The sequence below is a fragment of the Pristis pectinata genome, chromosome 25 (genome assembly GCF_009764475.1).
Source record: "Pristis pectinata isolate sPriPec2 chromosome 25, sPriPec2.1.pri, whole genome shotgun sequence".
NCBI lineage: Eukaryota > Metazoa > Chordata > Chondrichthyes > Rhinopristiformes > Pristidae > Pristis > Pristis pectinata.
The window spans coordinates 242,851-259,089 of NC_067429.1; the positions used below are offsets into that span (position 1 = coordinate 242,851).

The 16,239-nt window shown below is 46.0% G+C and overlaps 1 protein-coding gene across 2 annotated transcripts in view; it reads right to left on the minus strand.

The window, feature by feature from the left end:
- The window catches only part of retreg3 (reticulophagy regulator family member 3), a 40,568-nt gene extending 25,046 nt beyond the window's left edge, over positions 1–15,522 (minus strand). For both annotated transcript variants that reach the window (XM_052038860.1, XM_052038858.1), the window contains exons 1-3: positions 15,352–15,522; positions 14,872–14,978; positions 1,996–2,026 (exon numbers count right to left, since the gene is read on the minus strand). In XM_052038860.1, the coding sequence (XP_051894820.1) occupies positions 1,996–2,026; positions 14,872–14,978; positions 15,352–15,518 (305 nt within the window). In that variant the 5' untranslated portion in view covers positions 15,519–15,522. The remainder of the gene's footprint in view (positions 1–1,995; positions 2,027–14,871; positions 14,979–15,351) is intronic.
- Between the last annotated feature and the right edge of the window lie 717 nt (positions 15,523–16,239).

Below are 16,239 nucleotides of genomic sequence, written 5' to 3' on the forward strand. Positions count from 1 at the left end.
TAGTGTAAGATTAATGCAAGTGGATGCTTGATGGTCAGTGCAGACGGTGGGCTGAAGGGCCTGTTTCATGCTATACAACTATGATTTTGACTACCTTTTCAAGGGGATTTGAATGTAGGAGCAGGGTTGTCTTGCTGCAATTGGATAGGGCCTTGGTGAGTCTTGAGTACTGTCCTTAATTGTGAAAGGATATTCTTGCTATGGAGGATGTTCAATGTTCACTAGATTAATTCCTGGGATGGCAATTCCAAGACGGACACATGTAGAGAGATTGGGTCCATTAGGCTTTTCCCCCCCATTAGCATTTAAGGATGAAAAGGGATGTGGCAGAAACCCAACATTTTTAACAGAACTGGACAAATTAAATGATGTCCCTGGTGGTGGGGAGTCCAGGACCAGTGGTCACGGTCTAAGTGATAAGCTATATAGGGACAAATTTTTCCTTCCAAAGAGTGGTGAACCTGCGAAATTCTCTACCACAGCAAGCAGTTGAAGCCCCATCATTAAATCTATTCAAGGAGTTAAGTATTCTTCTTAGAGCTGGAGGAATGAAAGAACATGGGGAGGAAGCTGGAGCGAGGTACTGATTTTGGACGATCAGCCAAGAAATAGACCCCAATGCGGGTAAATGGGATTAGTGAAGATAGATACAACAGCTTCAGTTTTGTAGATCCCTGGGGCTCCTCTGCTCCAAGGAAAACAAACCCAGCCTATCCAGTCTCTCCTCGTAATTGAAACACTACATTCCAGGCAACATCCTGGTGACTTCTCCTCCACATCCTCTCCAGTGAATTCACATGCTTCCTGTAGTGTGGTTACTAGAACTGCACACATACTCCAGCTGTGATCTAACCAACATTTTATGTTGTAGTACCATAGCTTTCCTGCTCTTGTACCTTATGACCAGCTAATGAAGGCAAGCATCCCATGTCTTCTTCACCATGCTAACATATTCACAAATTTGACTAACACACCAAGGTCCCTCTGTTTCTCAAAACATTACAATTCATTATGTATTCCAGCCTTAATAGTCCTTCCAAAATGCATCACCTCACCCAAGATTAAATTATATCTTACCAATTCATCAATGTCATCCTGCACACCCAGACTACATTCCTCACTACCGACACCACTATTGCCATCTGCAAAGTCACTAATCATACTTCCTATGTTCATATCCATATTGTTAACAAACAGTAAGGGTCCTAGCACCAATTCCTGTGGTACACAGGTCACAGACTCTAATCACAAATATACATTTAAAATGTTGGTCTTTATCTTGGCTAGGACGAGAAGGATGAGAAGATTGGTAGTTCAGGTGGAGGTGCAGGTTACATTATAGCTCAGAGTTTTGAGCAAGACCTCCATCTGGAATAGCTATTCAGTTCCAGGCAACACATATTTGGAAGATTGGACTGGACTTGGGCAAAGGTGCAATCAGATTAATTGCAATGATACTTGAGGTTAAAAGAATTAAATTATGGCAGGTTGCAAAAACCTGGTTTATTTTCCCGCGTGATCAAGATCAAGCAATCCTGATGAAATAGTTAAAATAATCAATAGTTTAGGTACTCAAACAATTTCCTTTGGTTTCAGAACTCAAAACAAATTAGCATTAACTAAAAATGAGGTACAGGCCATTCAGGGATGGTCAGAGCACACTTCATGCAATATATTGTGGAATCTGGAACTCTTAAAAACAGACTGCCAGTCAACTGAAAATGCCAAAGCTGAAAGATCAGTTGGGCAAGGGTATTAAGAGTTGTGGAAATGAGGTGAGTACAATCACAAATGTTATGGCATGGAAGTTTTTTTTATCCTATTAACTCCACATTGTTCAAAAGTGCTCAAACTGTATTCTACAGAAAATACAAATGCCCAAATTTGAATACAAAACTCAACCTTTATAAATAATTACTCATTCAGTAGAGATCATAACTTAAGTATCAGATTAAATCTATAAAAAATATGCGCACAAGAAAAAGGTTTCAATACCTCTCAGCATCACTGTCCTCCACTTGTGCCACTAAAACAAAAGAACAGATTATTAATTCATTCATGTTCATAACAGCAACTGGTTTACTAATTGAAGCAAGCCACAAACTAGGGCAGTTGCATACTATAGTGAATTAAAAGATATAGACAGATCATAAACAAAGATTCCCCAGAAATAGGCAAGAAACTGGAAGATAGTTAAATACATGGCTAAGGAGCTGGTGCAGGAGGGAGGGCTTCAGATATATTAATCATTGGGCTCTCTTCCAGGGCAGGTGGCATCTGTACAAGGGGGACGGGTTGCATCTGAAAAAAGGGAAACCAATATCCTCACATGGATGTTCACTAGTGCTACTCGGGAGGGTTTAAACTAGAGTAGCATGGGTGTGGGAACCAGAGCAGCAGGTCAGCCAGGGGAGGGGTTGAGGGGGATGTAGATGTTATGACATCAGTCTGAAAGGATGTACAGGCAGGGTCAGGTTAATGAACACAGTGGGACTGATGGACTGAAGTATTGGTATTGGTTTATTATTGTCACTTGTACCGAAGTACAGTGAAAAACTTGTCTTTCATACCAATCGTACAGGTCAATCATTACACAGTACAGTTACACTGAGTTAGTACAGAGTGCATTGAGGTAGTACAGGTAAAAACAATAACAGTACAGAATAAAGTGTCACGGCTACAGAGAATGTGCAGTTCAATAAGGTGCAAGGTCACAAGGTAGAGGTCAGAGTCCATCTCACCATATAAGGGAACCGTTCAATAGTCTTATCACAGTGCGTTTATTTCAATGCAAAGAGTATTATGGGGAAGGCAGATGAACCTAGAGCCTGGATCAGTACATGGAACCACGATGTTGTGGCCATGACAGAGACTTGGTTGTGAAAGGGACAGGACTGGCAGCTTATTGTTCCTGGGTTTTGATGTTTTAGATGAGATAGAGGGAGGTAAAAAGAGGTGGAGGAGTTGCATTACTAAATCAGGGAGAATGTCACAGCTGCATTCAGAGACATGCTGGAGGGATCATCCACTGAGACAACATGGGTAGAGCTCAAAAATAAGATGCAATCACTCTGATGTGATTATATTATAGGCCTCCCAATAGTTATCAGGAGACAGAGGAACAGATATGTAGACAGATTATGGAAAGATGCAAAAGTAACTGGGACTTCCTTAGTGCAAGAAGGGGCAAAATTTCTCAGGTGCATCCAAGAGGGTTTCTCAAAATAGTACATGGATAGTCAAACTAGGGGAGGGACCATACTGCACCTTGTTTTGGTAAATGAGCTTGGCCAGGTGACAGGCCTTTCAGTGGGAGAGCATTTTGGGAACAGCGATCATAACTCCATAAGTTTTCAGATTGTTATGAATATGGATGACTGGACCTTGCAGGAAAGTACCAAATTGGGAGGGGGTGGGGGAAAAGAGGGTAAATTACAATATTATTAGACAGGAGCTGGGGGTGGGGGGGAGTTAATTGGGAGCAACTGTTATCTGGCAAGCCCACATCTGACATGACCAGCTGATCAGAGTTCAGGACCGGCATGTTCCAGTAAGGGGGAACGACAAGGATGGAAAGATAAGGGAACATTGAATGACACGAGGTTGTGAATTTAGTCAGAAAGGAAAAGGAAGCATATTCAAGGTTTAGGAAGCTAAAAATCAGACAGTGCCCTTGAGGAATACAAAGTTAGCAGGAATCAGCTCATGCATGGGATTAGGAAGGCTAAAAAGGGCCATGAAATGTACTTGTCATGTAGGATTAAAGGGAATCTCAAGACATTTTATACATATTAAAAACAAGAGGATAACGAGGGAGAGGGTAGGACCACTCAAGGATAAAGGAGGGAATTTATGCTTGGAGTAAGAGGATTTGGGCAAGGTACTAAACCAGTATTTTGCATCAGTATTCACCAATGAAAAGGACATGGAGGGTAGTGAGAGCAGTGTGGGGCACAATAATGCACAATGGCATGTTGAAATCAAGGTGGTGGTGCTGGGTCTTTTGAAGAGCATCAAGGTGGATGTCCCCAGAGTCTGATGGGATCTATCCCAGATTACTGAGAGAGGCAAGCAAGGAGATTGCTGGGGCCTTGACGAAGATCTTTGTGTCCTCACTAGCAACAGGCGAGCTCCTGGATGACTAGAGAATAGCCAATGTTGTTCAAGAAGGGAAATAGGGATAAACCAGGAAGTTATGGGCTGGTAAGCCTCACACCAGTGGTAGGGAAGCTGCTGGAGAGGATTCTTAGGGATAGGATTTACGTGCATTTTGTAAGGCATGGCAGGATTAGGGGCGGCCAGCATGGCTTTGTGCAAGGCACGTCGTGTCTTACAAACTGAGGTTTTTTTTTGAAGTGCCAAAGGTGATTGATGAGAGTTGGGTGGTGGATGCTGTCTACATGGACTTTAACACATTGGATAAGGTTCCATAATACATGTAAATGTATTTCACATGTTCAGATTGAACTCCATCTGCCACTTCTCAGCCCAACTCTGCATCCTGTCTATATCCTGTTGTAATCTACGACAACCTTCTACACTATCCACAACACCTCCAACCTTTGTATCACATGCAAATGCTTCCTCATCCAAGTCATTTATAAAAATCACAAAGAGCAGAGGTCCCAGAACAGATCATTGTGGAACACCATTAGTCACCATCCTCCAGGCAGGATTGCTCCATCTACTACCACCCTCTGCCTTCTGTGGGCAAGCCAATTCTGAATCCACGCAGCCAAGTCTCCATGGATCCCATGCCTCATGACTTTCTGGATGAGCCTACCATGGGGAACCTTGTCAAACACCTTACAAAAATCCATATACACCACATCCACCGCTCTGCCTTCAATTTGTTTTGTCACCACCTTGAAAAACTCAATTAGGGTCGTGAGGCACAACCTGCCCCTCACAAAGCCATGCTGACTATCCCCAATAAGACTATGCTTCTCCAAATGCTTGTAAATCCTGTCCCTAAGAATCCTCTCCAATAGTTTGCCCACCACTGACACAAGACTTACTGGTCTATAATTCCCAGGATTATCCCTATTACCTTTTTTGAACAAGGGAACAACATTTGCCATCCTCCAATCCTCAGGTACCACTCCTGTGGCCAGGGAAGAGGCAAAGATCATTGTCAATGCCCCAGCAATCTCTTCCCTCGCTTCCCATTGTAACCTGGGATATATCCTGCCAGCCTCAGGGACTTAACTACCCTAATGTTCTTCGGAAGCTCCAACATTACCTCCTTCTTAACCTCAACATGCTCCAGCACATTAGCCTGTTCTATGTTGAACTCACATTTGAAGTCCCTCTCCCTGGTGAACACTAAGCAAAGTATTCATTAAGGACCTTCTCCGCCTCCAGGCACTTTTCCCCCTTTATCCCCAAGTGGTCCTACCCTCACTCTAGTCATCCTCTTGTTCTTCACTTGTGTAGAGCGCTTGGGGTTTTCCTTAATCCTACTCGCCAAGGCCTTCTCACGTCCCCTTCTAGCTCTCTTAAGTGTCTTCTTAAGCCCCTTCCCGGCTACCTTATAATTCTCAAGAGCATTGCCTGATTTTTGCTTCCTAAAGTATGCTTCCTTCTTCCTCTTGACCAAATAGAACCATAGAACACTACAGCACAGAAAACAGGCCATTCAGCCCTTCTAGTCTGTGCCGAAACTTTATTCTGCTAGTCCCATTTACCTGCACCCAGTCCATAACCCTCCAGACCTCTCCCGTCCATGTATCTATCCAATTTATTCTTAAAACTTAAGAGTGAGCCCACATTTACCACATCAGATGGCAGCCCATTCCATACTCCCACCACTGTGAGTGAAGTTCCCCCTAAGCCTTTCCCCTTTCACCCTAAAGCCATGTCCTCTCATACTTCTCTCTCCTAATCTAGGTGGAAAGAGCCTACTCGCATTTACTCTGTCTATACCCCTCAATTTTGTAAACCTCTATCCACTGCCTATCTTTCTTCACAGTCTCTCTGCATATTTTATCTAGCTTTACGTCAACTGCTCCATCATGTGACCAAACACTCTGGTTCCCAATCCGTGGAATGGTGATGTATTTCAAAGTTGCAGTTCTATAAAACTCTGGTTAGACCACACTAAGAGTATTGTGTTCAGGTCTGTTCGCCACATTATAGTATGGACGTGGAAGCTTTAGAGGGCAGAGCGGAGATTTACCAGGATGCTGCCTGGATTAGTGAACATGTCTTATGAGGAAAGGTTGAGCAAGCTAGGGCTTTTCTCTTTGGAGTGACAGAGGATGAGAGGCAACTTGATAGAGGTGTATAAGATTATGAGAGGCATAGATAGATGCTGGGAGCAAGAAGGCTGCGAGTGGAACGGCTAAGGATTTGGGAGCGAAGGCAGTTTTACTACTCGGGGTTAAAGAGGCAAGACTGCGCAGGTGAGTGACATCAGCCCGTAGAGCAAGAAAGGTTTAAAAAGAAGACCGCCATATCCAGCGGGCAGAGTTCAGAGCGGGCAGTGGAGTGAGAGGTAGCAGAGTGATAGGGCTTTGGCGGTAATGGGACGAGGCGAGGTAGGTTTACCTGTGCTAATTGCGGAAAGGAAGTCGTATGAGCGTGACACCAGTTTTCTGTGCTCGGTGTCAGATGTGGGAGGTCCTGGAGTCTCCCAGCCTCCAGGACAACCACATCTGCACCGGGTGTGTCAAGCTGCAGCTCCTAAGGGACCGCGTTAGGAAACTAGAGATGCAGCTCGGTGACCTTCGCCTTTGTCAGGGAGAGTGAGGAGGTGATAGAAAGGAGTCATAGGCAGGTGGTCACACCAGGGCCACGGGAGACAGACAAGTGGGTCACAGTCAGGAGGGGGAAGGGGAAGAGTCAGGTACTAGAGAGTACCCCTGTGACTGCACCCCTTGACAATAAGTACCCCTGCTTGAGTACTGTGGTGGTGGGGGGGCGGGACCGCCTACCTGGGGGAAGCAACAGTGGTCGTGACTCTAGCACAAGAGTCCAGCCCTATGTCTCAGAAGGGTAGGGAAAGGAAGAGGAAGGCAGTAGTGATAGGGGATTCTATAATTAAGGGGTCAGACAGGTGATTCTGTGGAAGCAGGAAAGAAACTCGGATGCTAGTTTGCCTCCCAGGTGCCAGGCTCCAGGATGTTTCAGATAGTGTCCAAGATATCCTGCAGTGGGAGGGAGAACAGCCAGAGGTCGTGGTAAATATTGGTACCGATGACATAGGTAGGAAAAGGGATGAGGTCCTGTAAAAAGACTAGAGGAGTTAGGAAGGAAGTTGGAAAGCAGGACCGCAAAGGTAGTAATCTCAGGATTACTACCTGTGCCACGCGACAGTGAGTATAGGAATAGAATGAGGTGGAGGATAAATGCGTGGCTGAGGGATTGGAGCAGGGGGCAGGGATTCAGATTTCTGGATCATTGGGACTTCTTTTGGAGCAGGTGTGACCTGTACAAAAAGGACGGGTTGCACTTGAATCCCAGGGGGACCAATATCCTGGCAGGGAGGTTTGCTAAGGCTACTGGGGAGAATTTAAACTAGAATTGTTGAGGAGATGGGAACCAAACTGAAGAGACTGGGGAAGAGGCGGTTGGCTCTCAAATAGAGAAAGCTTGTAGACAGTGCAAGAGGGAGGACAGGCAGGTGATAGAGAAGGGATGCACTCAGACTGACTGTTTGAGATGTGTCTATTTTAATGCAAGGAGTATTGTGAACAAAGCGGATGAGCTTAGAGTGTGGATCAGTACTTGGAGCTATGATGTGGTGGCCATTACGGAGGCTTGGATGGCTCAGGGACAGGAATGGTTACTTCAAGTGCCAGGTTTTAGATGTTTCAGAAAGGACAGGGAGGGAGGCAGAAGAGGTGGGGACATGGCACTGTTGATCAGAGATAGTGTCACGGCTGCAGAAAAGGTAGACGCCATGGAGGGATTGTCTACGGAGTCTCTGTGGGTGGAGGTTAGGAACAGGAAGGGGTCAATAACTTTACTGGGTGTTTTTTTTATAGGCCACGCAATAATAACAGGGATATCGAGGAGCAGATAGGGAAACAGATCCTGGAAAGGTGTGATAATAACAAGAGTTGCGTGATGGGAGATTTTAATTTTCCAGATATCGATTGGCATCTCCCTAGAGCAAGGAGTTTAGATGGGGTGGAGTTTGTTAGATGTGTTCAGGAAGGTTTCTTGACACAATATGTAGATAAGCCTACAAGAGGAGAGACTGTACTTGATTTGGTACTGGGAAATGAACCTGGTCAGGTGTCAGATCTCTCAGTGGGAGAGCATTTTGGAGATAGTGATCATAATTCTATCTCCTTTACAATAGCGTTGGAGAGGGATAGGAACAGACAAGTTAGAAAAGCATTTAATTGGAGTAAGGGGAATTAGGAGGCTCTCAGGCAGGCAACTGGAACCTCAAATTGGGAATGGATGTTCTCAGGGAAAAGTATGGAAGAAATGTTGCAAATGTTCAGGGGATACTTGTGTGGAGTTCTGCATAGGTATGTTCCAATGAGACAGTGAAGTTATGATAGGGTACAGGAACCGTGGTGTACAAAGGCAGTAATAAATCTAGTCAAGAAGAAAAGCTTACAAAAGGTTCAGAGAGCTAGGTAATGTTAAAGATCTGGAAGATTATAAGGCTAACAGGAAGGAGCTTAAGAAGGAAATTAGGAGAGCCATAAGGGGCCATGAGAAGGCTTTGGTGGGCAGGGTTAAGGAAAACCCCAAGGCACTCTACAAGTACACGAAGAGTAAGAGGATAAGATGTGAAAGAATAGGACATATCAAGTGTAACAGTGGAAAAGTGTGTATGGATCCGGAGGAAATAGCAGAGGTACTTAGTGAATACTGAAGTAAAGTATTCCATTATGGAAAAGGATCTTAGTGATTGTAGTGATGACTTGCAGCAGACTGAAAAGCTTGAGCATGTAGATATTAAGAAAGAGGATGTGCTGGAGCTTTTGGAAAGCATCAAGTTGGATAAGTCGCCGGGACCAGATGAGATGTACCCCAGGCTACTGTGGGAGGCGAGGGAGGAGATTGCTGAGCCTCTGGCAATGATCTTTGCATCAATGGGGACAGGAGAGGTTCCGGAGGATTGGAGGGTTGCGTATGTTGTTCCTTTATTCAAGAAAGGGAGTAGAGACAGTCCAGGAAATTATAGACCAGTGAGTCTTCCTTCAGTGTTTGGTAGGTTGATGCAGAAGATCCTGAGAGGCAGGATTTATGAACATTTGGAGGGGTATAATATGATTAGAAATAGTCAGCCTGACTTTGTCAAGGGCAGGTCCTGCCTTACGAGCCTGATTGAATTTTTTTTGAGGATGTGACTAAACACATTGATGAAGGAAGAGCAGTAGATGGATTTCAGCAAGGCATTTGATAAGGTACCACATGCAAGGCTTATTGAGAAAGTAAGGAGGCATGGGATCCAAGGGGACATTGCTTTGTGGATCCAGAACTGGCTTGCCCACAGAAGGCAAAGAGTGGTTGTTGACAGGTCATATTCTGCATGGAGGTCAGTGACCAGTGGTGTGCCTCAGGGATATGTTCTGGGAACAAATTACTCTTCGTGATTTTTATAAATGACCTGGATGAGGAAGTGGAGGGATGGGTTAGTAAGTTTGCTGATGACACAAAGGTTGGAGGTGTTGTGGATAGTATAGAGGGCTGTCAGAGGTTACAGTGGGACATAGATAGGATGCAAAACTGGGCTGAGAAGTGGCAGATGGAGTTTAACCCAGATAAGTGTGAAGTGGTTCATTTTGGTAGGTCAAATATGATGGCAGAAAATAGCATTAATGGTAGGACTCTTGTCAGTGTGGAGGATCAGAGGGATCTTGGGATCCAAGTCCATAGGATGTTCAAAGCAGCTGCACAGGTTGACTCTGTGGTTAAGAAGGTATACGGTGTTTTGTCCTTCATCAATCGTGGAATTGAATTTAGAAGCTGAGAGGTAATGTTGCAGCTATATAGGACCCTGGTCAGACCCCACTTGGAGTACTGTGCTCAGTTCTGGTCACCTCACTACAGGAAGGATGTGGAAGCCATAGGAAGGGTGCAGAGGAGATTTACAAGGATGCTGCCCAGACTGCAGAGCCTTATGAAAGCAGGTTGAGGGAACTTGGCCTTTTCTCCTTGGAGTGACGGAGGATGGGGGGGGACCTGATAGAGGTATATAAGGTGATGAGAGGCATTGATTGGGTAGATAGTCAGAGGCTTTTCCCCAGGGCTGAAATGGTTGCCACAAGAGGACACAGGTTTAAGCTGCTGGGGAGTAGGTATGGAGGAGATGTCAGGGGTAAGTTTTTTTACTCAGAGAGTGGTGAGTGCGTGGAATGGGCTGCCGGCAACGGTGGTGGAAGCAAAAACGATAGGGTCTTTTAAGAAACTTTTGGATAGCTATATGGAGCTGAAAAAATAGAGGGCTATAGGTAAGCCTAGTAATTTCTGAGGCAGGGACATGCTCGGCACAGCTTTGTGGGCCGAAGGGCCTGAATTGTGCTGTAGGTTTTCTATGTTTCTATGGTAGGTCAAATATGATGGCAGAATATAGTATTAATGGTAAAGCTCTTGGCAGTGTGGAGGATCAGAGGGATCTTGGGGTCTGAGTCCACAGGACACTCAAAGCAGCTACACAGGTTGACTCTGTGGTTAAGAAGGCATACGGTGTATTGCCCTTCATCAATCATGGAACTGAATTTAGGAGCCGAGAGGTAATATTGCAGCTTTCTAGGACCCTGGTCAGACCCCACTTGGAGTACTGTGTTCAGTTCTGGTTGCCTCACTACAGATGGATGTGGAAGCCATAGAAAGGGTGCACAAGAGATTTACAAGGATGTTGCCTGGATTGGGGAGCAAGTCTTATGAAAACCAGTTGAGTGAACTCAGCCTTTTCTCCTTGGAATGACGAAGGATGAGAGGTGACCTGATAGAGGTCTATAAAATGATAAGAGGCATTGATTGTGTGGATAGTCAGAGGCTTTTTCCCAGGGCTGAAATGGTTGCCACAAGAGGACACAGGTTTAAGGTGCTGGGAAGTAGGTATGAAGGAGATGTCAGGGTAAGTTTTATTACTCAGAGTGGTGAGTGCATGGAATGGGCTGCCGGCAACAGTGGTGGAGACGGATACGATAGGGTCTTTTAAGAGACTTTTGGATAGGTACATGGAGCTTAGAAAATAGGGGGCTATGGGTAAGCCTTGTAATTTCTAAGGTAGGGACATGTTTGGCACAACTTTGTGGGCCGAAGGGCCTGTACTGTGCTGTCGGTTTTTCTGTTTCTTTTTCCTGGGGGGCAATGGTCCATACCAGAGGACATCTGTTTAAGGTGAGCGGAGGAAAGTTTAGGGGAGATGTCAGAGGTAGTTTCTTTTTTGGAAAACAGAGTGGTGGGTGCCTGGAACACACTGCTGGGAGTGGTGGTAGAGGCTGACACAATGGGGACATTTAGAAGACTCTTAGATAGACACATGGGTGCAAGAAAAATGGAGGGTTATGGGCTGTGTAGGTTAGATTGATCGTGGAGTAGGTTTATATAGGTCAGCACAAATTCATGGGCCAAAGGGCCCCTACTGTGTTGTCCTGTTGTATGTTCACTTGAAGATTTACCATCAGTATAAAGCACTCAACAATTAAAAATACTCACCATTTTCTCTCTGATCTTATCAGTGAAAACAAACCAGAAAAGAACAAGCAATTCAGCTGCATAAAAGCGAAAATGAGCATTGGAAGATAAAGCTCTAACAGGACAATGGATGGTTTTTAACAATGTATTTGGTACAGGCTGCATACATTAGCACAATGGGAGGAAAGAAAGAAAACAGAAGCCAGAACTCCTTGGATGACAATGTAGATTAACGATTAAATGAAAAGACAGCAGCATAGCATGTCACCAGTGAGAACCAGCTGGTGTTTGGTAAGCAGAGAGGGGACCTGAAATGAGTAGTAGTACAAGCAGGGCATAAGAGAATAGCAGCTAACATAAAAGCGAATCTAAAATTTTCTACAGGCATTCAAATAGCAAGTGGAGCCAATTTGAGATAAAGAATGTGATCTGTGGAATAGAGGCAGAAGACATAGCTGGAATACGAAATGAGTGTCAGTCTTTACCAAGGAAGAGGATGCTATCAAAAATCTCAGTGGGATAGTAAAGATAAGGCAGTAGAAATTGATAAGGGGATTCTAGAAAGGCTGGCTGTGCTGAAAGTAACAAGGCACCTTGTCCAGATTTTTGTAAAAGAGTTTTGCCATAATCTACCAATCTGGGACTAGCAACATGACTTTGGGCATCTGGGACTAGCAGGGAAGATGCTGTGGTCGGTATGGACCAGCTGGGCTGAAAGGCCTGTTTCCGTGCTGTCTTATCCTATGACTCTAATCCTGCCCTAATACAGTAGAGGTGCAAGATGACTGGAAAATGGCAATGCAACAACCATGTTCAAAAAAATGATTACAGGGAGATGACGGGCAACTACAAGGCCATCGGTTTAACCTCAGTATGAGAAATGTTTAGAAATAATCATAGAAAATCCTAACAGAAAAAAATACAAAATTGCAATATTGTAGATGAGGGAAATCTGAAATAAAAACAGAAATTGCTGAAAACATTCAAGTCAGGTAGCATCTGTGGAGGGAAAGTTAAAATTTAAGATCAGACCTTTTATCAGAACAGGGAAAAGTTAGAAATAACACAAGCTTTTCAGTTGTGGAAAAAGGCTTTAAGGATAGACAACAAAATGGAATGTCTGTGGTGGGCAAGAGATTAAATGATAAAGGTGGTGATGGGAGTCCTCTGAAAGAAATAAAAACTATGTCTGAGGAAAGTGTAAATGGGAGTAGCTGAATGAAACCTGAAAATCACAAAGGAGAAATGAAAACAACACTGCAAGTACCAGACTGGAATGGCTGCATCCAGAATTACTCAACATCAAGCCCACATGGGTTTAGTTGGAAGCTGAGGTGCTGTTCTGCAGCATTGGGCTTCATTGTCTGTAACCAAGTCTGTAGGGTAGATAGTTAGGGATAGTCAGCATGGCTTTGGGTGGGGGATGTTCTGTCACACAAATAGGACTGAGTTTTTTTTGAGGCGGTGATGAAGATGATTGCGGAGAGTGGGCAGTGGATGTTGTCGACATGGACTTTAAACACTTGACAATTCCCTTGTGGTAGGCTGGTCTAGGAGATTAAGTCACATGGGATCCAGTGAGTTGGTAAATCAGATACAAAATTGGCTCAGTCAAAGAAGACCGAGGGTAATGGTTGGGGGATGTTTTTTTCTGACCAGATGTCTCTGTGACCAGTGGTGTTCTGCAAAGATCAGTGTCAGACTCTCGTTTGTAATATATATTAATAATTGGGATGAAAATGTATGTGGTCTTATTAGTAAGTTTGCAGACAACACAAAAATTGGCAGAGTTGTGGATAGTGAGGAAGGATGTCAAAGGATACAGCAGGATATCGATCAGTTGCAGATAAGGGCAGAGAAATGGAAAAATGGAGTTTAACCTGGAGAAGGGCAAGGTAAGACCATAAGAGTGAGGTGATGCATTTTCAGCAGTCAAGTGAAGAGAAAAGTATACAGTAAAGTGCAGGACCCTTGAGCATTAATGTACAGAGATATCCTGGGATCCAAGTCCATAGCTCCCTGAAAGTAACAACACAAGTGGATAGGGTGGTAAAAAAGATGTATGGCATGCTTGCATTCACAGGTTAGGGCACTGATTATAAAAGTCAAGTCATGTTGCAGCTGTATAAAACTTTAGCTGAGCCATATTTGGAGCATAGTGTGCAGTTCTGGTTGCCTCATTACAGAAAGGGTGTGGAGGCTTTGGAGAGACTAACGAGGTTTACTAGACTGCAGACTGCATTGGGGAGTATTAGCTGCAAGGAAAGGTTCAACAAACTTGGATTGTTTTTTTCCCCCCGGGAGTGGAGGCTGAGGGGAGACCTGATAGAAGTTTATAAAATTATGAAAGGCATAGATAGGGTAGATAGTCAGTCTTTCTTACATGGTAGAAATGTCAAAAACTAGAGAGCATAATTTTAAAGTGAGAGGGATAAGGTTTAAAGGAGATATGTGAGGGAAGTTTTGTTTTTACACAGCGTGGTAGGTGTCTGGAACACGTTGCCAAAGGAGGTGGTAGAAGCAGATATGAAAGCAATGTCTGTCTAAATGCCTCCTAATCATGAACAGGTAGGGAACAGTGGTATAGTATCATTGTGTAGACAGATGGGATTAAATAGATCAGCACAGATATGGTAGGCTGAATGGCCTATTCCTATGCAAAACTGTTCTAGAGCAAAAATCAAACTGCTGGAGGAACTCAGTGGGTCAAGCAGCATCTGTGGAGGGTGAGAGATGGTTGATATTTCAGGTCGATACCCTACATCAGTACTCGAGCAGAAAAGTCAACAATCCCATTGCCTCTAGATATTGCCTGACGTGTTGAGTTCCACCAACAGTTGTTTTTTTTTTGCTCCAGATTACAGCATCCACAGTCTCATCCCTTTAGTGTTCTACATTCTAATCACATTTAAAACATACAATAAACAGTACAGCATAGGAAAAGCCCTTCAGCCCACAATGTCTGTGCCAAACACAATGCTAAATTAAACCAAATCTCTTCTGCCTGCACGTGATCCACATCCCTCCATTCCCTGCACATTCATGCGTCTAACAAAAAGCCTTAGACTTGCCACCACTATTCCTGGTAACCCATTCCAGGCAGCTACCACTCTTAAAAAAAACTTACCCTGCATGACTCTTAACTTTCTTCCCCCCCCCCCCCCCGCCCCCCCTCCTCCAGACAACAATGTTGTCTGACATGCCAGCCTTTCCTGTTTTCTTAAAAAAGTAGCTCCATTGGACTGAATACAAGGTTCCTACCTCGGAGCTCAGGCCAGAGTCTGCCCTTCCAGGTATCGAGACACACAATTATAATCAGACCAAATGCAACCAGGAATACCAGTCTCAGCGAGGTTAGTGCGAAAAACCTGCCATAGAAGACAAAACATCAGCAGGCTGGTAATCAGGAGGTGAATACAAATCCCTCAACGTCTGACACCCAAGGAGGCCTGACATTGAACATCCGATTCCAGGACAGCGGGAGGAGGTGATGGATGTAAACGGGAATGGGAGCATCCGTGGAGGGTCTGGGAAAAGTGGCTAATGGAATGTGGGCCCATAGCCTGGGTAAGGGGAGAAGGGACGAGAGGGCGAGGGAGGTGGCGAGAGACGGGCTGTGGAGGTGATGGGCCGGGCTGTGCAGGGGGCGAGCGGCGCTGCCTGCCGCCGGGGCCGCCCCCGGACCCTACGCTGCACCGAGGCTCGGGCCCAGCTCTCTCCTCCCCACGGCCCGTCGCTCACCAGAAGCCGACGTTGGCGCCCAGGTGCAGGCACAGACTGTGCAGTGGCCGCTCCCACACCAGGACGCTCTGGCAGTAGGTCAGCAGCGGCTCGAACGGCCCCAGGACCCGGAGCAGCCGCTGCTGACGGGATGTCAACTCCGGACTCTGTCCGCTCGCCGCCGCCATCTTAGTGACGCGCCTCCTGCACTCTGAATATTAATTAGGATACATGAATATTCATGAGCCCCCCACCCCAGCCATGTCCATCCTCCCCTCCGTTCCCTCCCCACTCCCACCTGCCCAAGCCCCTCTCCCCACCCCCACCCCCACCCCTCCTTCCCCCCCACCCAACACCCCACACCCTCCCACCTGCCCATCACCCCCAACACACCCTCCCACCTGCCCATCACCCCCAACACACCCTCCCACCTGCCCACCACCCCCCACCCCCACACACCCTCCCACCTGCCCATCAACCCCCACCCACCCCCACACACCCTCCCACCTTCCCCACACCCTCCCACCTGCCCATCACCCCCAACACACCCTCCCACCTGCCCACCACCCCCCACCCCCCACCCCCACACACCCTCCCACCTGCCCATCACCTCCCACCCACCCCCACACACCCACCTGCCCATCAACCCCCACCCACCCCCACACACCCTCCCACCTTCCCCACACCCTCCCACCTGCCCATCACCCCCAACACACCCTCCCACCTGCCCATCACCCCCCACATACCCTCCCACCTGCCCATCAACCCCCACCCCCACACACCCTCCCACCTTCCCCACACACCCTCCCACCTTCCCCACACACCCTCGCACCTTCCCCACACACCCTCCCACCTGCCCATCACCCCCACACACCTTCTTACCTGCCCATCAGCCCCCACCCACCCCCA